The sequence below is a fragment of the Syngnathus floridae genome, chromosome 7 (genome assembly GCF_059516105.1).
Source record: "Syngnathus floridae isolate MCC-2025c chromosome 7, RoL_Sflo_1.0, whole genome shotgun sequence".
Taxonomy (NCBI): Eukaryota; Metazoa; Chordata; class Actinopteri; order Syngnathiformes; family Syngnathidae; genus Syngnathus; species Syngnathus floridae.
Window position 1 is genome coordinate 7,397,789 of NC_142419.1, and position 22,535 is coordinate 7,420,323.

The 22,535-nt window shown below is 40.3% G+C and overlaps 1 protein-coding gene and 1 long non-coding RNA gene across 2 annotated transcripts; both read left to right on the forward strand.

The window, feature by feature from the left end:
- Position 1: 1 nt before the first annotated feature.
- Positions 2-8,113, forward strand: abhd15a (abhydrolase domain containing 15a). The gene is made up of 3 exons (XM_088380803.1): positions 2-756; positions 5,121-5,473; positions 6,684-8,113. The coding sequence occupies exons 1-3, from the start codon at positions 280-282 to the stop codon at positions 7,327-7,329; spliced, it is 1,476 nt and encodes a 491-aa protein (XP_088236929.1). The 5' UTR covers positions 2-279; the 3' UTR covers positions 7,330-8,113.
- A 10,463-nt stretch (positions 8,114-18,576) lies between these two features.
- On the forward strand, positions 18,577-21,715 carry LOC148394963 (uncharacterized). The gene is made up of 3 exons (XR_015859609.1): positions 18,577-19,345; positions 19,847-19,941; positions 20,359-21,715. It is a non-coding gene; the product is annotated as an uncharacterized LOC148394963 (long non-coding RNA).
- The last annotated feature ends 820 nt before the right edge of the window (positions 21,716-22,535 follow it).

Here is a 22,535-nt window from a genome sequence, read left to right on the forward strand (position 1 = left end):
CGTTTCCATTCAGCTTTTTTGCAGACACATTTTTTGCACGCCCAGGCAGCTGTTTTCTTTAGACTCTGGGCATAGACGTGTAAATTTCTATTGAGGCATGATGAAGGAACTTAATGAGCGAAATAAAACCGGATTTTGCTTGTTTGCGCTTGGCTGCATTTCATCGGAGCACAGCAGCCACAATTTGCTGTCTAGTGGGACACGGATTTAGGACAAATTAGCATTAATAGTGCACAAGTGTCCCGCTGAAAAAGCGTCCGCGTTGCATTGATTGTGACCATGCTGGAATGGCTCATGATGCTGTGCGCTGCGGTTTTGGTGGCAATAATCTGGTCCAGGTCCAAAGTTAGTGGTACCGAGGAGCATGCAAACACTGCACCCAAAGGACCCAGCCGTACACTGAAAGACAACGGCTGCACCGACCACACACGCAGCGTGGAGCTCATCTGCAAACCTTCCGCCCTGGCAAACTATCTCCTGAAGAACTGCACCACTTTCACTAACTATTCGCCGTGGGTCAGGTGGACGTGGCGAGCCAGCGCTATCGTCCAGAGCTTTTATGAGGCTTGCTGGTCCTACGGGAGCCCGGTCCACTTTGTGCGGGACAACCTGCAGCTGAGCGATGATGGACTGGTGGCTTTGGACTGGGCTTTTCCTTCCTACCAGAAGAGGCGCAGGACTTCCAGTCATTCCACCAGCCCGGTTCTTCTCATCATCCCCAATTCGTTCGGCAAGATCACCAGAAATGCGTTGCAGGTAAAGTGGAGATACTTGCGCACCTGCACAGTGCAACGGCAGCCAATACAATAGATACGTACAGTGCATTAAAATGATTTTGGTGTAGAATTGCACTGCGTAATGTTGAGAACAGTTTCCAATATTTCTAAATATCGTGACCAAATTAGGGCAAGCACCAATGTGTGATACAGTGCAGTTACAACTACATCCACAATACACTGTTGATTCTGACAATCAAACCTCAACTTGTTTATATTTAACAAAGCATCATATTTAATCCGGATTGATTACCATTTGGATGTGCTATAGTGCATGTTTTGTTTTTTGGGGGGGTGGGGGGAGGTCTCATTTACCAAAAGCAATTTTTTTTTTTAAACCGGATATTAGATATCTGGAATGATATACAATGATATTGTACGGTGACAACTGCATTCATGTTTTTGTAGGGTTAATTTGGAATAAATTGCATTCATCATGGTCAAGTGTTTTAATATTTTGGTAATGAAAATGACCCATGAAAAGTTATTATCACAACAATTAGGTTTTGTATTGTGAATGTCTCGCTGAGAGTCAATTCAAACTGAGCTAAATGAAACATAAAAGCAAGATTTAGCTTTTGAATGAGAACTCAGTTGTTCAGCTGTTTCTAATATGATCAGTTGGTGATCGTCAAAATAAAAATGTTGCACTTGCTGTTGAATGCTTAAAAATGGTGTTGTGGAAGATGCCTCTTAAAGTACTGCCATAAATTGTTATTTGGTCAATGCTAAATCTGATTTTAGAGGTATTTATAATTCATAAGCATCATTAATGAATATTTGAAATTTTGGGAAATGGCTTTGATCCTGAGTCCAAGTTCTATACATAATAAAATGCCAGGTGAGAATGTGTATGAATACATCATCAGAACCAAAACATATGACTAATTGCGGAAGATTTAATTAAATTGGACAGCTTCGTATAGAACAGCTGCTGAAGTAGCCACCGAGGTCATCATGGGATAAATACAGTGCTGCCTATTGTATGATAGGTTTGATTTTCTTTAATCCACTATCTTTTTAAAATAGGCCATAGCTAAATGTGTGCTCTCGTGAGACATTCCCTGCCTTTTAATCCCAATGGTTAAAGCTCAGTGAAAAAGAAGAGTAGACGCAGAGGCGGCGTCAGTCATTATACTGCTCTCCCGATACACTGGCTGAGATAATTGAATGAGCCAATATAAAGCATCGCTTGACTTGTGGGGGGCCACGGGAAGGGTAGCATTGCATCGAATGAATGGCTGTTGGCTCACACTTTGGACACTTGCCATTGTTTGAGCTCATTACCTTTTTGTATCATGTGCTCTCTATGCAAATGTCATGAAAATGTCAAATAAGGGGGCACAGCAGCAACTACATTAAAACAATGACGGAGGAGTGAAAATTGCTGGAAACAATGTAGAAAGAAGAATCCAGTGGGTGGGGTACGTGTGCTTTGTGCAGTCTATGTACTATTTCCATTTTAGTCTGACAGTTTGCTTAACATTCTGCAAGGATGAGGCACCACAAGGGATATACACTAATTAAAACTGTGTGTGTGTGTGTGTGTGTGTGTGTGCGTGTGCGTGTGCGTGTGCGTGTGCGTGTGCGTGTGCGTGTGCGTGTGCGTGTGCGTGTGTGTAATGTTTTTTTTTTTAGTACAGTACTTTACTTAAAAAGAAAAACAAAATAGCAGCAGGAGGAAGTGGCTTGCAACAATGTATTTTCACCGACAGACAGCCCATACTCCACATTCAAAGAAAACAAAACAAACGTTAGATCAGTGGTACCCAACCAACCACTTTTGCTGCTCCCTGTCATGTTTGCTGGTGTATACAATGTTGATGTCTCCTATAAATGCTTTTTTTAGTTTCATTTAGCGTTCAGTGAACACATGTATTAGTGGGTGGGAGCTACTCAGCTTACGTCATAACAATTAGCTACATAATGTTTGGTTATAGGCTGGGTTGGTACTTTACTGATCCCAAGAAAAGGTAATAAGAAAAGAAATCAAACTCAATAAATATCAAATACAACAAACATCACAGCAAGGATTTGGTACAGTAACAATTTTGAGGTAGAAATAAAAAAATAATAATAAAAGAAAGGAAAGCCTATTGTAAAACTGATATGACAGATGAAAAAAATGTTGATTGTGGTATATATAGGTATATATATTGTGTACCAACACATGTTTTTTTTTCATAAAGTGCATCATGTGCATATGTCAATTTGGGTAACTAAAATATCTCAAACTCTTGTTTTAGAATATGGTCTAAGTACTGATTATTCACCAGAACATGATTTTTCTCTTTATTTTTGCTAGTGTATACTGTAACTTGATTTGTTAATGTTTTTATAGAGAAGCACCTCTGCAGTAGTCTTGGAGTGTTCACTTCAGGAATTTATCACTGAGCTGACAGTCAAGCAGTTCTGACTGCAAACCGTTGGAAACGCTGACATCAATTTAGTTTGTCGACACAAGCTCAGACTTGAACAATCAAAGAACTGATGCAGAGCCAGCAGCAAGTATCACCTATATTACTGACAATTTTATTATCTAAACCGATGGCAGTTAATTATTGCCAACACGGCATATTTCAAATACCAAAACAAAGACTCATTTTGATTGACATCCAGCAAGTCTTCGACTCCTCAGTGTCATCCAAGTAAAATCTTATTGAATTTACGTATACCGTATTTTCCGCACTATAAGGCGCACATAAAAACCTCCAATTTTCTCAAAAGCCGACAGTGCGCCTTATAATCCGGTGCACCTTATATATGGATCAATATTGAGCCACTGCAGCAGGCGTGTCCAAATATATGGATTTATATATATATATATATATATATATATATATATATATATATATATATATATATATATATATATATATATATATATATATATATGGACAAAGTTTTAAAATGGGCCATTCATTGAAGGTGCGCCTTATAATCCGGTGCGCCTTATATATGGACAAAGTTTTAAACTGTGCCATTCATTGAAGGCGCGCCTTATAATCCGGTGCGCCTTAAAGTGCGGAGAATACGGTACATCAAAACAAACTTAACAGTTTAACAATTTCCATTTTGTATATGGTAGAGCAACAATTAAAACCCGAGGACTTCTCTCACTATGGTGCAAATTGAATAGTTTGGAAATTGTTGTTCTACTGCATCTATTCATCAATCAAATTTACCTCTTTTAGAATTGTAGTTATGTTTTGCATGGCTTCCTGAAATTATCCTTTATGTACAGTAGACAGACATTGCACAAATGCTGTACATATATCTATAGTATACTGTACTTTGTAGTTGGTCTCTCATATGCTTGCAATGACAACAACGAGAGCCTTGCTGTGTGTTGCGTGATAACAATGACAGGGTTGACCTTCATGTCTGTAGATTGTCAAGTTGAAAAACAATTATCAAATGGCAACATCTTGGCTCCTAATAAACTCCAGATGACCTCTCATATGTGGCTCGTATTGCATTATTGCCAATTAAAGGTGACCAAAGTGAACATCCGTCATTTTAAGGCAGCAAACTTGATCTTCATGGACTTTTATTGAGACCAGCATTTTCCATTCACTTTTAAATGAACAATAGGAATACAGTATATTGTCATTGAAAAAAAACTGAAATTATTTTCTTTGGTTGACTGATATTTAATGACAAGCTGTACTGGTAAGTGTAGCATAACGTGCTGCTGCCTTTAGTGCAGACAGTCTGGGTTCAATTTGTGGCCAGTACCACAGTCACCTGCCAATAGCGTTCAATAACAGCGTCTGGCACCACAGGCTAATCACAATGTTCTGAAGGCAAAAGCATTGTCTAAACCACAGGTGTCAAACTCGAGGCCCGGGGGCCAGATATGGCCCGCCGCATCATTTTATGTGGCCCGCGAAGACAAATTGTGCATCAAATTTGTGTCATTACTAGAATTGCAAATTGTCTTCACTTTTAATATCTTTTTTTTTTGTTTAATATTTGACCAATTTTTACTCGTCTAGTTTGAAAACGAGTTATTTGTCAGTTTGTTTTGTATGGGCCGTACATTTATTTGGGTTGACAGTCATAATGGCCCTCCAAAAGAAGCTATGACTACAACCCGGCCCGCGAAAAAAACCGAGTTTGACACCCCTGGCCTAAGCCGCCGTAAGATGAAGAATTAAAAGACAGCAAGAAAATAACAGGTCAACAAAACCCCAAATGTATTCAGTTATGGTCAAGTGTGTGTCCTTTGACGTTATAGTGTATATACATATATATGTTTATGCCCTTGTAAAGTTTCCATCATACGTTCTGTAACGTGGAGATAACAGCCACATTTCTGTCTCTCTGTATTACCTCCCACAGTTGTGTCAAACAGCCCTTTCCCATGGATACCTCCCTGCAGTCTTCAACCGCCGCAGCCACAACGGCACCCCGCTCACCACTGTCAAACTGCAGCAGTTTGGAGACCCCACAGACCTGCGAGAGGCCGTGCGCTACATCCGCTACCGGCAGCCTGCCAGCAAATTGTATGCAGTGAGCGAGAGCACTGGATCTGGCCTCCTCCTCTCATACCTGGGGGAGTGTGGCTCGTCCAGCTACGTGACGGCGGCCGTCTGCCTGTCGCCTGTCTTTCGCTGCCAGAGCTGGTTTGAGAATGGCCTCTGCTGGCCCCTGCAATGGGCCTTGGTGCTTTATCAGAAAATGTGCCTCAGCAGGTATGAAGGGGGAGCGTGGGGAAAGGGCGACAGATGTTTCAGATTGTAGTTCCTAACATTCCTACCTGAATCAGCTTTTACTCGCTGAAAAGTATTGAATAGTCTAGCATTTACACAGAAAACTGTTTTCTGCACAGTGTGCCAGTGATTATTTTTGTGTTCTAGCAAAACATTTTTTTTTCTAGAACACAAATCCCAATACAAATCTGCTTGTGGGAAGCTAATATAATGATGAGTCAGAGAAAAATCAATGATGTGTAGGGCATGCAGGATATTAGATGGTCCTGTGTTGGCAGCAGTCAGGATTAAATGAGACAGAAAATTAAAACATAGAATTGAAATTTGCAGTGTTTTTTGACCACAGCAATAACTAAAGTCAAATTTATCTGGCCAATGGAAATTCCCCCAAACCCCAAATTTTTAATTCTTTGCGGTCAACAAGTGCCCCATACTTCATAAAATCCTAAATTTCATCCCTGGAGATGATTTTTTTTTTCAGGGCCACACTACAGCAACTGATACTTTCTGCTTTTTTGTGTGTCTTGCTGCCCTCAGGTTGGTCTTCAATCAGTGCAAAACTGAACTCGAAAGAGCACAAATAGCTTGTTCTCTATTGGGCTTAACTGAAGTCCCTGACTTGAGAACTGAAGAAATGTATTGGCATTCAAAAAGTCTTAATTTTTCTTCTGCAGGATAGTAACTCAAGATAAATAACACTAAGAATGTACTCTTTAGCAGTATTTTATTTAACTCAAGATAAATAACACTAAGAATGTACTCTTTAGGAAACTAAGGCTGATATCTACTGCTGAAGCGCAAACACAACACAACAGAAATCAAGTATTCAATATAAAAAGCATTGCGCATTCTGGGGGGAAAAAACTATAGGCTACTTTTTTTACTATAAGCTAGCGTTTATACCTTCATGGCATTGTAGCATTTCTTTATTTCCAATTTACTATGATCCTCCATGAAGAGAAAATAATAAAATCCCACTCTCTCAAAACATAATTGTATTGACTAACCACTGCACATAAAAGCACAAACAATTTAAAAATCGTTTAGTTACCATAGCAACTGATTGATTCCAGGACATCGTGACAATAGAATTGCCTCTGTAATCACCGACAATTTGAGAGACATACTGTTGAGCTTCTGCTTGTTCTCATGTTGTTTGTGTTTTTTGTGTCTGTGGCTTTGCTGTGCTTAGATACAGGACGGCGTTGAGTCCTTCCATACATATGGACAGCCTCTTTTCGACCAGTTCCCTACGTGGCCTGGAGGAAGTTCTGTTCTGTCAAAGTGACCAGGTTGGCTGTGCTTCGGGAGTACCAACTGGGACCGGTGGCAGCGCTCCTGCTTCTTGGGATTCTTACTGGGAACGCAATGAACCCTTAAGAGATGTGGATGAAGTGGCCATCCCAGTCTTGAGCGTATGCGCTCAGGATGACCCTGTCCGAGGAAACACCCAGTCCACAATACCCTGGGAACTTTTTGAAAGCAATCCACATTTTTTTCTCCTTCTAACAGACCGAGGCGGCCACTGTGGTTTCTCCACGCCATGCGAACTAAGTATCACTGGGCCAGCTAACTCAGCGACACCTCTCAGCAGTGTAAAAGCTAACGGTGTGACCAATTGGAGCCACCGAGCTCTTTTGGAATTCTTTAGGGCGACCACAGACTTCTTTGCTGCGGAGGAGAGGACAAAACAGCTCGCTGCAAGGAGGAGAGGTTTGGGGGGAGGCACGGGAGGGAGAGTCTTCCGACACCGGAGTGTCAGTACGTGTAAACGAGTGCCAAAGTGCTCTCATAATATCCACGCCATCTACAACTGGCAGAGGTCCTATACACGCTGAAGGAAATTAATGGAAAATGACACTCATGTGCTTTTTCTGGTTCCAAAACAAAATGATGGGGCCTTCCTTGTACCCTAGTGGAGTGGTTTACATAATTGACATAGTTGCCCCTTTGACTGACTTGTTAATTTAAAGCCATTGTAAAAGTTGGACTTGATGTGAGTAAGTGATTTTCCGTAATAAAATCAGCAATTCAGCTGTCATGCTAACATAGCAGAGTTGTTGCTGAGTAACAATGTGTGATGTAATGTTGGCTACCTTTGTAGTTGACACTGGAGAAACTCAAATGCACTTGGGCTACGGATCCATGTTTGACATCTAAATTGTTGTTTTGACATTTAAAATGTGGGAAGCATTGATAGGCGGCATGTGGGGGCTGTGTCCCTTGGCTTGCCTATCTGCATGGAGTTTGCATATTCTCTGGTTTCCTGTCACAATTCAAAAACATGCATATTAGTTTACATAAAGTGAGTATGACTGTATTTTTGTCTATAAAGTCCCTGTGATTGACTAGTGAGCAATCCAGTTTAAACTCCACCTCTTGCCAAACGTCTGCTGGAATCCAGTTCAGCTTTAACCCTAAGCAGGGTTAGTGGTCGGAAATTGTAGGATTGATAGATGGAATCGTCAGTAGTGTTCTATTTCAATATTTGTCCGAATATCATGTTGAAGCTCTGTTGATGTCATAACATTTTTTGTTGTTGTTACATATGACATTTTTGAATGCAGCCGTATTGTTGATTATACACATTTAATGCTCGTAATAAAAAGTGGTTCTACTGTTTATCATTTCATGGGGTGACACACTTGCAGTTGCACGATTGCAATGTTGTTATTCTCTCATGCACTTGCACTCTCAAGGTTCACAAAGACGCCCAATTATAGCACAGTCCCCATGGCCATTTCATGTTGAGATTGCGTGTGCCCACTGAGCATTATCCACTCAGACAGCTGGAACACAGCCGTACACGCACAAAGCACTACACACGCACACAAACACACACACACAAACGCGCACACAAATACGCACACAGTGCCAACAGCTAAAATGTCCACTTGCATAATGACCAACTTCACTCACACTCACAAATGAGATGTCACGCTCGGTCCATGAACTACAAATTGCAACTGACAATATGAAAGAATATGATGCTTGCGCAGGAATCAAAGGTACTTTTTGCGGGAGCTTTTCTCATGTGTTGTTGCATTTCCTCCACTCCAATTAATTAGAAGGGTTGCAACAATGCCTTTTTTCATTATGACTAGCTTACTGGGAATTTTTTTCCACATACTTTAAAGTAGTGCTATGCAATTACATTAGTATTTGGTACCTGGGCCTTCAATCTGGTTTTAGCTGACTCAATCCAACTCTTAGCATTGCTCATGTAGCCATACAATTTTAGAAACTATCAACGCTGTTCTATATGATGCAGAACTACAACACATTTGACCACATGTAGCCGAATGGCACGCCTGAATCCCACCTACCTACTTTAAAAGTTAAACTTTTTTTTAATCAAATAGTAGTAGTAGAAGTATAGTTTTATTATTTAAGGTTATGATCACTTGACCCAGTTCTGCATCCAAATCTTCAAGCACGTCAACGGATGTTTCTATGGCAACCACCTCCGCTCCAGCAGCCTCCACAAGATGGCAGCATTGATAAGGTTTGTTCCTGGACTGTTCCATGTCTCAACTTCCTCAAGCGTCACACTGACAGTCAGAATGACGCAGCTGTCTTTGCTTTTGGCTTGGAAACTGTCTGTATATTTAGCACCCCGTTTAAAATTAGAGCTTAGCACATGGGGGAATAAATTTAGAAATCTGCTGAGTCAAACTGGACCTACACACATAGTCACCATAGTCACTTACTTACGTAGTCACCATCCCAATACTGTCCCTTCAGAGAAAAGGGTTAACCTTTTGAAAGCCTGACGTCAAACATGAACCCTAAATTTATTGTGCGTGTGTGGATGTTATTTGTTGCATATTTAAAAGCATTTTCCTTAATAAAATAGTTCTGTTTTAATGAATAAAGCTCCATCTGCTCTTTTAAAATGTGTTGATGGTTTCACTTGCTGAACCATTTCTTATTTTGATGAACTACATTGAATTCTTACCTGGTGATTGAATTTTACCTAGGTGGTTTTAGGTGTTGCATCATCACCGTCATTATCATCATCAGATAAAACCCATGGCGAAATCTGTCATACTATCTGTGCATCTTGCAAAACTTAGGGCAGCTCTGCTTACCTTTGGATTTTGAAATGATAGTTCAGTTTTGTCGTAGGTTGAATCTAGATCTCTAGCAAACCTACTTGTCAAATCACCGCGGGGGCTGTTTTTTGTTTATGTAAATTAACCAAATAGCAACATCTCCATCCAGCACAACTCAGAATAGCTTGTTCACTGGCACTTGTTCAAAAATACGCAGATAAAAAAGATTTACTTGGTTGATTGGTTTTTAATCTTTTTGGGGCCTCTTGCTAAGGGGTACTAGGTTAGCAAAAGAAAGAAAATTTACCTGCAAAACCTGCACTCCCCAAATATATTGTGTTCGACCTCAGAGGTTTAAGGCAGAATCTGGAAATGTTAAACAGGTATTTGAGCATGTAAAAAAACAAACACACAAACAAACAAAAACAACTTCTAAGCAGCTTTCATCAACCCAAATATTTCCACCATTTTCCAGTGACGTATGGAGTTTAAAGTCAGGCTGCAAGCATTTGTGGCTAGCCTGCAGCAAATTCCTCAACTGTCACATTATATCTAAGGTGTGGCCATCCTCGAAGCTTGGTGTGTCCACCAGTTGCTGAGCTGTTTTTGCCCTGTTGGCTCTGTGAGGAACACGAGTGTGTGTGTGCGTGTGTGTGTGCGTGTGTGCCTGCGTGCATGCGTGTGTGTGTGTGTGTGTGTGTGTGTGTGTGTGTGTGTGTGTGTGTGTGTGTGTGTGTGTGTGTGTGTGTGTGTGTGTGTGTGTGTGCGTGCATGCGTGCGTTTTCATATGTTGCATGTGCATGCCTGTTCTCTTGTTTTGATGACTCGGGGTTGCTTGCAGGTAACCACCTCTGCTTCAGGCTAAACTAGTGTCAGCTAAAGCCCAACAATCCGATGGAACATGACAGCCCTAACATCCGTGCACCAATGCTAGGCAATTAAAAACAAAGCATATTTACAGCTGGCGCCCGCGTATGGACATACAACACCCTTGAAAAAACCAGAGGGCGCAGTTAATAAATAAATAAATAAATAAATAAATAAATAAATAAATAAATAAATAAATAAATAAATAAATAAATAAATAAATAAATAATACTATATCTTCTTTCTTTTTTATCTCTAGTCTCTGTCAGTCACATTTTGATGCTTGTTTCCATGTCGCATTGTCCCCTTGTGCAGTATTCAGAGCTTTATTCAAGACAGTGGGTTGTCTGACCAAGCAGCCCTAGATGGAGGCCAGGGAGCAGCAGGCGGGCCACCACAGTGCAACAGGGGTATTTTCTTTCCTCTTCTATAGCACACCAGTCCTTTACAGGCAGACCTTTACACTCTTATTATCTCCTGGGGACTTTGTCTTCTTTCATTTCTCTCTTTCCTTGTCCTACATCTCTTTGTTCATTGTGCTTTATTGATGAAACATCTCATTGGCACAGCCTTATCTTAAGCAAAAGGCAACACCAAGTGGCCAATGTTTTTGTTGGTCTGTCTGTCTGTCTGTCTGTCTGTCTGTCTGTCTGTCTGTCTGTCTGTCTGTCTGTCTCTCTCTCTCTCTCTATCTATCTATCTATCTATCTATCTATCTATCTATCTATCTATCTATCTATCTATCTATCTATCTATCTATCTATCTATCTATCTATCTATCTATCTATCTATCTATCTACCTACCTACCTACCTACCTACCTACCTACCTACCTACCTACCTACCTACCTACCTACCTACCTACCTACCTACCTACCTACCTACCTACCTACCTATCGATCTAGCTATCTAGCTATGTAGCTATCTATCTAGTTAACCGTCTGTCTATTTATTTATGTCACTGATGGTAACTTCACTGGTACCAGTGTGGGGTTTTTTTCCGCTAGACTTGAACTTGGGATGGAAAAGTATGAACATTCTTTAATTATCACTGCACTACAGGCAATAGTCTTGTTCTCTATATTTTTGCAGACTTTAATGAAAATGACCTCAAGATGTCACTGTTTTTACCTTACATCTGTGTTGCGTAGATTCAGGAATACATTGCAAGTTTTTAATTTGGTATGATTTTATAAGTTACTTAAGGTACTAGAAAAAGACAAAAAAATAACATTTTCAGCTTTCAAGCGCAATCATTCAGATTTATTTTAAATGTTGGAGAGCTGTTATAAACACAGTGTGCATGATTTCACTTCAGCTTTTACACCGATGAGTAACCTTCCTCAACGGGTTTAGAGGAATTTTTCTTCACGTAAAAATCTGGATACTTCCTCCATATGAGATTGGTATCTTGTGATCGAGCAGAGAACAAATACCATTTAGAGAAGTAGAAAAAATTACTCATTCTAACTTCCTGAACAACCCGAACTGTAGGATAAAGGCATTCCATGAACCTGAAATGACTAATGTATGGACTAATGTACCGAGAAATAAATATTTTTTTAATGCTGTATAGATATTGGTTATCAAAGTGAAGATTATATAATGATTATGTAATGTCACAGTTGTTTAATTGCCCTTCTGTTTTTAATCACACCGTGCAATACTTAGAGTTGCATGTTGGCCATAACGTGTCAGGTTTTTTGTCACATGACACAGACCGGCACATTGACTCATAGTAATTGAAGTAAGCTACCAAAAAACTGTGAAAAATGACACCGCTAATCATTAATTGAGAAGTAACATCAAAATAAACTTAAAGCCATCACATCTGAATGAATAGCTTGCTGGTATCTACATATTGGTATGACAGTATCCATATTGTCATCTTTAATGGAAAGTGTGTATTAGGCTGTGGGATAGAGGCAGAGTGCCGATAAGGAAAAATATACAGTAGGTCAATGCATTCAAAGCCTTGTCACATGTTGCAGTCAGCTGGAATCTCCCCTCCAGTCCAAACCAGAATGTTATGTAAGTAAATACATTGATTGTGAGAGAGAGCACTGGAAAACTGAGTGACAGTCAGGCTTGAGGCATCCTGCTGGGCTGCCTGTCTCATACATGTCGCATAGTGTCACAGGATGAAAAACACACTGAGGGCTCTATTTTTGTCAGCCCAAGCGCATTTGTGCTTGGGCATTCAAACTGCCACAAATTAATTTGGGCTATGGTGCAAGACCAGTTTGCCATTTTGGAATTTGGCAGTACGCGGAGCCCCATGCTAGGTGTTCCGGCCGACCGAGGGAATTTTTTTATACTCATTGCTGACGCACCTGACAGTTTGGGAGGAAGAAATTAGACTAATCTTTAGATTTTCTGAAAGTAGGTATAAATTGTGGCACAGGTGTGTTTTGGGTGGAGAATCATGTGTGGTGATTGTCATTGTATTTCAAAGTCAAAGTCAAAGTCAGCTTTCATTCATGGATATGAAAACAGCGTGCATCAAACCCTCTGAATTATTGTAGCAATCAATTCATTGAAAGCAATACTATTATTCTCATCTTCATTATATTTTCAATGGTTGTTTTTTTTTTCGCATGGAAACCAACAATTATATTTTCGCTTCCGCATTGTCAGAGACTGTGTGCCTCTGGTGCTGACTTTAAAAGGAATGAAAGGAGACGCTTCCATTGACTGGGAAGGAATTCAGCTGTGCTCACTCCCAAGCATTTGGCTCTTTTAAAAAATACGAGTTTTTTTTTTTTAAGTTGAAACAATATATATTCTAACCAGTTTTTGCATGAAAGCTATGAAACGACAAGTTAGCATATACTGTAAATACAGTATAGTATGTCAATATCAATTACAGTATATATATTAAAAAAAAGATATATATATATATATATATACATAATATATATATATGTATATTTATTTATTTATTTATTTATTTATTTTTGTAATTTTATTTATTTATTTATTTTTATATATATATATATATATATATATATATATATATATATATATATTTTATTTTTTCATTCATTTTTTTATTTAGCCTTTATTTACCCAGGCAAACAAGAACAAGTTCTTATTTACAACTGCGGCCATATATATATATATATATATATATATATATATATATATATATATATATATATATATATATATATATAAATTCCATATATATGTAGACTGGCCAATCCTCACATGAAAAGTATCTGAAATCCTTCATATTTCGATTCTACGTGTATGTAGATGAAACCTAAAGAAAAAGAATGTAACATTGACAGATAGAATACACAATTTTAGAATCTTGGATTCAATTTTGGTCAATTCAAAAAGAGTGGAAATTTGCAACATGTTAATGGTATGACTTGACAAATCTCAGGACACACAGCAAAATATGTGACGCAGAGAAACACTGTCAGCAGTTATTGCCAGCTATTGTCACAATCTCGTCTTTTGTTAGAGTCCCTATCAGAGTGATGTCATCACTTTCAGGCACCACAGTTGTGCCAACCCGTCTCCATCAATTAGCTTCAATGTAATATCCTATTCTTGTTATATTGTTGTCACTTTTTATTAAGTAAAAGGTCTTTTTCTATTACCATCATCATTAGTCTTTTTCAAGTATCAGACAAACAAGGGTGTTTAGAGAAACTGGAAATTGGACCAGGCTGTCTTGGGATAATTTGTTTCCTTTCCACCAGCAACAAGGCTGATCATATCAGTTAGTTAGCCTTGGCCCTGCATGTGGCAACCAAAATTAACCTTGTGAAAATTCTACTGTAGTATAAGAATCTAGGGACGAATAATAATATATACCATATCTTTGCTCTAAAAACATAAACAGTGCATGTTGAAAATGGTTTGTAGTAGCATTTAGAGCAGAAGTCACCATCTTAGTAGGAACCAGTATATATTATATATGTAATTATTCTTTGGGTTTTGACTGACTTTCAACTCTTACCTTTATGCTACTGTATATTAATTTGTGTTTCAATTTACCATTTTTGTGGTTGTCGCATTGCTATAAGTGGTGTTTTGTTACAACTGCAACAGGTCTAAAATACGCCATGTAAATAAAGTTGTATTATATTGTAAATGTTTAATTCTTCAATTTTCCTGATGACCCTTGGCATCAATACCCAGGGAGTAGCTATCCGTTTCAAAAAAGTTAGTGAACCCTGACCCTGATTCGGAGGAATGAGTGCAGCTGACACACTTGACAAGATTATGAAACAGCTGAGTGTGTATCACGTGAATCAATGAGGAAATTACTGCTTTGCTTTGTAGATGAGGAAAAAAAAGTCCACAGTTCAAGTTAGAGCATTTCCCTGGCAAAAAAAACACTATCAATCACAACATGTAGAGAGGTGATTGGAACCAAGGACATTGGTTACTGATCTCTGAGAAATATCACGGCACTTTGGACCTACACATAATCTACTGTGAACAAAATGATACCATTATCTGTAATTGTCACGACTTTTTCAGATGGCCATCATGCACACTCATTCACTGAGTTGCATGTCCAGAAGACGAGTTTATTGTGCAACCCCATTGGAATTAGATATGTGGAAGTGGAACTCCTGATTCTTCAACGTGTTTGGAAAAGGAAGCAACAAAAAGAAAAATTCAACGCCATGTTGTCAAGGCTCAAATTGGGACTCAAACAAATTTTTGGACGTATTTTATTTAAATTACGGTGTATGTTATTATGATGTAGATTCTCATACATTTTCATAATACTTTTCATTTCATCTTTGGTGGTGTACTGGTACTCACAGCTGACTTTGCTGTTGCCAGCGTGTCTGTGGTTGTCTGCTTTCTTGTGCTCTGAGATTGATCGGTGAGCAGTCAGTTTTTAGAAGCTCCAGCTAAAAGGCACCACTCCCTTTATATTACAAAGCGAGCATTGTCACAAGTTCAACATTTCAAAGTGAGAGCTCCTTTTTGACCCTTCAAGGCCACTACACTACTGTATGTACTGTATATTTCCGAGATGGAGGACGACATACAAAATACAATTATCGTAAAACCTCAACTTTTCAATTTTGTTATTTATATTTATCCAAAATATCTATAGAATATCAGAATTGAAACATTTGTTATTTTGTTCAATTCTGGTGGATTTAAAATGCAAATTATCTATGCATTTCAGTCGTTAAATACTTTGTAAATGCAGTTAATAACGCTTTTAGATGACTCTTGTTTTCTTTTGGAAAAAAAATGCTTTAAATACTTACTTCAAGGGTGCACCAGGCACCAAACAGTCCACCTGATATGTTGAACTGATATTACAACTGTCTGCTCAGTTTTTCCTTCCACTAGTAACACATGGTGTACAATACTAGTATAAAAGAACATTTCAATTGACGCACATTCCTCTCTGATTACTGGGAGGAAGAAATAAAAATAGGACTGGAACACGTGAATGAAAGTGTGACGTCTTATAGTTGCCAGTAGATCAAATCCAAGAAGTGACTCTGTAATTTGACGACAAAAATATTCCTATGTGTTCCAAAACCTAAGTAAAATGAGAAGAAGAAATAAAAAGTAGGCGTAGTTCTGTAAGACTGCACTGTTTGCACGGCCTGGAAAACTAGCCAAGGCCACATACTTTACATGACCTGTTCAAGATGGAGAGAGCACATGCTTGACCTGATTTTTAGACTGTTCTCCTCAGCTGCATTTTTAAAAGTCGGGTGCGTGCACGCTGGCCCTTTAAATTGCTGCAAAGTGTCATGTCACACGCATACAACTTTGCTGAGTCATTGGGTTCAAGGCTTCTTTTGTAACCTCTACCCAGCAAGGCTCCTCATTGGCTTCACTCTCCACACTACACACAACCTGGTTGGCTGCCAGCACTACAAATCACTTTTCTTTTGACCATGGGAGTGCTTTAAAGTGACAGAGGCAGCTCCCCTGACTCCCCTTTGGCCGATCTTTGATGGTGAACAGACTGAGTGAACTGCAATCATGCAGCACATGAGTTATTAGTTGCCAGCTCTGCGTAAGCAAATCTGCACTCTCATTTGGGCCACGGGAGGCAAAGTATTTTATTGCAAATCAAAGGAAATGATTAAAGTGCGTGCTGTTTTTGTTAATTGTCATGAATTTGGATACTTGATAAAGTCCAAATAGCCCCAAAATACACAGAAAACAGAACACCCATGCACAAAGACATTCGATGCTCACTGAACAGGTGCAGTGACATCTTCCAGTGCACCTGCATAGTATTTACAGTGGCAGGCTAGCTAATAAGAGTTAAATCACCGGATACAAAGGAATAGTGCAACAACACTCCGATCCTGGATAAAAGATCTCATCTCATTTTATGGATTAGAAGGCAAGTAATGCGGAAGGAAGTATTGGTTTCCTGAAGGAGGTGTGCTTGTGGCGCATTGCTGCCCGGCTTTGTGAATGCATCAACATATATCGAGGTAAGGAATAAAAGCTGTGTCACTGTGCTGAGTCTGCATTGTGTAACTTCATATTAGAGCAAGAATGTTGACAGGTTGTAACGTTTGATCTGCATAACTTCGCTGCTCTATACCCCTGCCAGCAGATGGGCTGCTATAGTACAGTTTAAAAAGCATTATTTACTCTGTATTTGTACTGCAAGAGTTGTATGCCCCCCGCCCCACCCTTTGCTACGATATAAAGATACAGTTCACTGTACAATATGTATGTATTAAAAGCCATGTAACATATCCAGTCTTGTGCAAATGTAATTCAGATACATGTAAAGTGTAAACATTTAGTTTGCCATTTTATTGTTACAATGTAAAAACAATGCAACTTAACTTTAATAACGGATGTTGATTGTGGTATTATCATGCTGGAGTCTTTAAACACGAGTCCTCTCCATTCTGTATACATACTGTAGCATAGCCATGTTTTACCCCTTTTGACAAGCAAGCCCCAAATTGGGGATTGCAACCATGGGAAGTGAGAATAGTTATTTAGGTATTTAAGCCAATTCCCTCTCCACTCCAATCCACAAGAATGCTTTGTGTGCTTAAAAAAGATGAGAAGCAAAATGCTTGAATTAGATTAAAATGCTAAGGGGTTTTTATTGTTATCAAGGATAAACACATTGTGTGCAAAATGGGCATTCCCTGGGGATACCGTGAAGAAGAAATGTGTATTTTATGGTGTTTTCATGCTTAGTCCCTTTCAACTAAATTCAGCCTTTTTGTGTAAATGTAAATTCTCCAAACTGAATCAAACCATGCTGAAATGGGGGGAAAAAAGAGATAATCTATAGTGTAGTCTTGGGTTGGTTCACTTTGAGTCCCCTGAGCAGTTTACCTAACCTGCACCGTTTGCGTAACCTGTGCAATGTGAACAAAAGGTGCTCCTGGTTGACCTCTGGTCATGCCATTTCATTCGGGGTAGACCAAAAAGAAATCATAAAGACAAGCAAGATGTGAGAAAACGTCCACAGTAAAGGTGATGGATTAGAAGTGTACTTTAGGAACAGTTCTTTAGTTCATACCGTTTGTATGCAAACTCCGAGGAGAAATTTGACAATTGTACCATATTCATATAATGCTAACCATCCTGATAGCACAGCCTTTATGAAAGTAACATATTCATGTGTGTGTGTGTGTGTGTGTGTGTGTGTGTGTGTGTGTGTGTGTGTGTGTGTGTGTGTGTGTGTGTGTGTGTGTGTGTGTGTGTGTGTGTGTGTGTGTGTGTGTGTGTGTGTGTGTGTGTGTAAAATGTCTTTCTTTCAATAAAGGCCTCTCACTAATAGACTCCCATTAATCTTTTGTAATCATGGACTACCAGACACGACTAAAAATTGCATGACAATTGCATGTCACTGTGGCAATATACAGTAGGAGACAGAAATGATTTAAAATCCTCTTTTGGCAGACAATATAATTTCTTCTGCCTTTCGGGAACAGAGTGAGATGGCTCTGCAGCCTGGTCATGTGCAAAAGTTCTCAACATTTCACATAACAATTCTAGCAACCCGATAGGCCAGGGTTGGAAGCGCCTCCTATGGGCGGAAGCATTTTGATTGGCCTTGAGTCTTAAAGCCCGCCTATTTTCTCACAGTAGTTTACACCGCCGTTGGTCAAAAAGCCTGCCTGTCATGCCTGACTCGAGGTGGGCGTGTGCCCTTGTTCGCTCTCTAGCTTCTCCAATTGGTCGACTGCGCCATGCTTACGTCACGAGTCTGCCAGCTGATCGGTCAGAGAAGCCGGTTTGAAGAGATGAGTTGGACGCAGGGAGAGACCGGGGTGGGAGTCCCGAGGAGCAGCGAAGCAGCACGGGGTGTGACCGCTTGATAGGATACTCTGCTTTAGCCTCTCTCTCTTTTAACAAACAAACAAAAAATCGTGTACAACCGTTGTCACCGCTCAGCGCTGACAGTGTAATCCGCGGAGAACTTGTGAGCTGTCGACCTCGTCGAAAGCTCTGGAATTGTCAGGAGAAATTCAGAGAGAGTTTAAGGTGTGGCTGTCAGGCGTCTGCGTTAGAGAACCTTGCAAAACCAAATGTTGGTCGTGGGAGCCTGGCCGTCCAGGGTTGGGCGCCCGCCCCTCCTTCTGGTCTTGCCACAAGCCGAGGCGTTTAAACGTGTTCGGTCATTTTCTTCAACATCTTACATAACCAAACGTCTTGCCCACCTTGAACGTTCCGCTTCCTGACGACTTGAAACGCGCGTGGCAATCTAAATAAATAGCACAGGAGGACATGGCTTAATGCTTTTGAGTGCTCTTCTGGGCTTTTAACAAGACCTCCCGAATGTAACGGACGTGGCAACTTTACAGTAGAGAGCCAGCCGCCACAGGCCAACTGGGCGTGGGGTGGAACCGGCCCGAACAGTACGAACCGTCCTCTCATATCAGCTGCGCATATTAGAATCGTGTTGCCAAGTGGTGCAGTGGAACCGGTGGATTTACCTCAAAGTAAGTGTGAAAATCCCTTTTGAAAAGTTTTAAGCGAGATATAGTAATCCTCTGGCTGTCTTCTCATGTTTTTTTTTTTTTTTTTTGTTGCCATTTATGACTGGCGTGAATCTACCCTATAGTCAATGCGTCAGGGTCGTATAAATTCATCTGTAATATCTAATCGGGTCTAAATTGAACTAGATCGACTGGGTGGAGGATGAAGCTAAAGCCTCGAGAGTTGCCTCTAAAGCAGTTGTCATCGGAGTGAAAGGTGACACGGTACAGCTCGATCATTATTTAGTGCACGGGAAGATTGGCCCTGTATAGTCTAATCAAGATAAGCTTTTAGTCAAGTAAAGCAGATTGAGTGAATTCTTTAAGGCCCCACCCTTTGCAGCTCAACATGGACATGAAGCGTTGCCCCTCCTCCACCTCCTCAGTCATTTATTTCCCCTTTCAAGCTTGTCTTTTGCTGTCCAACACCCCCCCCCCCTCCCCCTCACTCCCTCCTATGTCCAGGTGCCCACTGTACAGACACTTGTTAAAGACCATTTTGAATTTGCACCGCAAGCCCAGGACTTACTTCCAGGAGTTTACAAGGTGATGGATGAAAGGTGAGGTTTTGTTTGATTAACCAGTGGATGCTGTTTTAATTATTTTGAAAAATACAAGTCATCTTCATAATTTCTTTTTTTGTGTGTATCATGTGCATGGTATTGCCGATCAACCTGTTGCAGTTCTAGTTATGCCTCTGCCCTCCATTAGTGGCTGTAATTACATAATCCTATTGGTGGCTATCAGAGCCTCCCATGCCTGTGTCTGGTTTTTAAGGCAGACGTATTAATGGGTTAACTTCCTGTTTAAGCGGTGGGTGTCATTTCCCACCTGCACCCAGCATGTCAGCCCTTAAATGGCTGTGACCTTGTCATCTATTAACCCCCAGAGGCCCATTATTTACAACCCTGCTTCATTTTTCAGTTTTTTTTCCACCCTTCACTGATAAGTTTTCCATTCAACTCTTTTGCTTGCAGGGTCGAAGGTGCTCTTGCCATCCCCCGTCGCTAACTAACCCACCAATGGCCTGTCTCTGTAATGCACCACTTGTTGACTGTGAAAATATTTGACATGGCGCTGTTGCACAATTTGGATCTATGCATAGTATTGCGGCAGACATTCTTAAAGACTATTAGCGTTAATAATGTTCCAATCTCAGTATTTGCATTCTGTGTGGGAGGTTCAGTGTTGCACAAGGGGTTGGACTCAGGTTGCAATGACACATTTTTAGTGGGAACGGGCTGCAAAATTGGAATTTCAGTGCAATGCGTTGCTTTGACAGATGCATTCATATAATCCTGGTTGCTCAGTGTTTTGTTATCTGCATGGCTGAATGAGATTAATACTGTCGTCCAGTAGTGACGTCCAGTGAGCCACTCCCTAGACACTCGCACGTTCACTCTCAAAGGGCATACGAGATTGCAATTAGATGCTACTCGGTTCTATTAATTTAAATGGTGGATCCACCTTTCATAGTCTGAATTACTAAAATAAGCATGAGAATTGCTCACTCCGTGTATGTGTGTGTATTTGTCAGCAAATTTGAAAAGGATTTAGTCAGACCATTGGCCTCAACTCATCCAAATTGGCCACAGTGAGATCTGGAATTGAATTTTTCAACGGTCAGCATAGCTGACATTTATCACATCCAATAAACATAAAAGTGTGTCATTTGGCGAATCACTCGTTCTGTTCCAAGTGGAATGACAAGCCCGTGGAATGATTGGGTGTACGTAAGAGTGATTTAAGGTGGACTGTTATCGACATAGCAGAGGACCTGCGGTGGGAATGCGGTAGCTGCAGTGAGGTTGCATATTTGGCATGGCCACGCCCCGACAGCCCCATCAGATGATCAGAGATACTAGCTCGGATTTGCTTCAAACTGCTTTGGACTGTATTTCAAACCATGGACGAAAGATTCTGCTCATGGTAATTTGGGATCTCATGGTAATTTGGGATTTCAATGCTGCATGCCGCACTGCAAAATGGAAGCCATTCGACCTCTTGTTGAGACATAAGCAAGTAAAGGTGTGTCAGAAAAATCCTCCACGCCCTGTAGCATGCCTTTTCTTTATTTTATTTTTTTATTCTTTATTCGGTTGTTCCATTAGTGACCTGGCCTAATAATTGCATGCAGGGTTCCTCTCCTACCATTCCAGCTGTCCCACAAATGTGACATAGGCTGAGACTGTTTCCGCTACCGTCTTATCAGTGGAACATTCCATTACCCCATTCCGTCTCTGTGCGTTTTAAACAGAAAGGGAAGTATGTAATAATAGCGCATTAGCACTCCGAAAGGGGGCTCCTCTTTGCCCAATGAAAAGGTCAGTTATTACTTGTCTACAAGCAATTTAATTGTTAGTGTTTTGTATGCATTTTTTTACTGGCGGACACTAAAAATAAGATAAATTGTCAGTTTTGTACAACGTAATGTACGTTGAAATAAATTACTATATTAGAGGTTTAGCCAAGCAAGAAATGATTAGTATCCCGCTTGAGAGACTGTCTTTTTGGACCAAGTGTTCATATTTTTGTTAGCGCCTACGGGTAATCTTGGGGTGTAGCCAGCTTCGAGTTTGTTCTTTGAAAGCCGCAAAGATAAACTTTACCATTCTGCTCTTTTGTGCTTCCAGAGATGAGTCTGCTCTTCGCCAGCTAACGCCTTCTTCAGCAGAATGCCCCCTCTGCAGTCAAATTCCAGCCTGGCCTTTTGGGAGTCGGTGGGAATCGTCCCGAGACCGCGCTAGTTGAGTGAGCAGGAGCACATCTCCCATACAGCAATCGAACATCCATGCATGATGAGTCAAAGCTATATGGAGCTAATAATAAGTTACCACTCTTCAAACGATTAAGCCAATACTGAATTAATGGCATCCAGGTTTTGGTTTTCACACTTTCTATGAGTGACCTAGATAACAAACAGGCTGTGTGTCTGTGTGTGTCTGTGTGTGTCTGTGTGTGTCTGTGTGTGTCTGTGTGTGTGTGTTGTGTTGTGCATGCGTGCGCGCACTCACACACACACGTGCAGGCCCACGCCTTTTTAGATAGAGCTAAAAGCTTTAGGGCACGGAAATTTCTTCAGTAAGAGTACCCACCGTTTTCCAGTGATACAGTTAGAGACCTAAATGAAACAACATAGTTGGCTTAGTTCAGG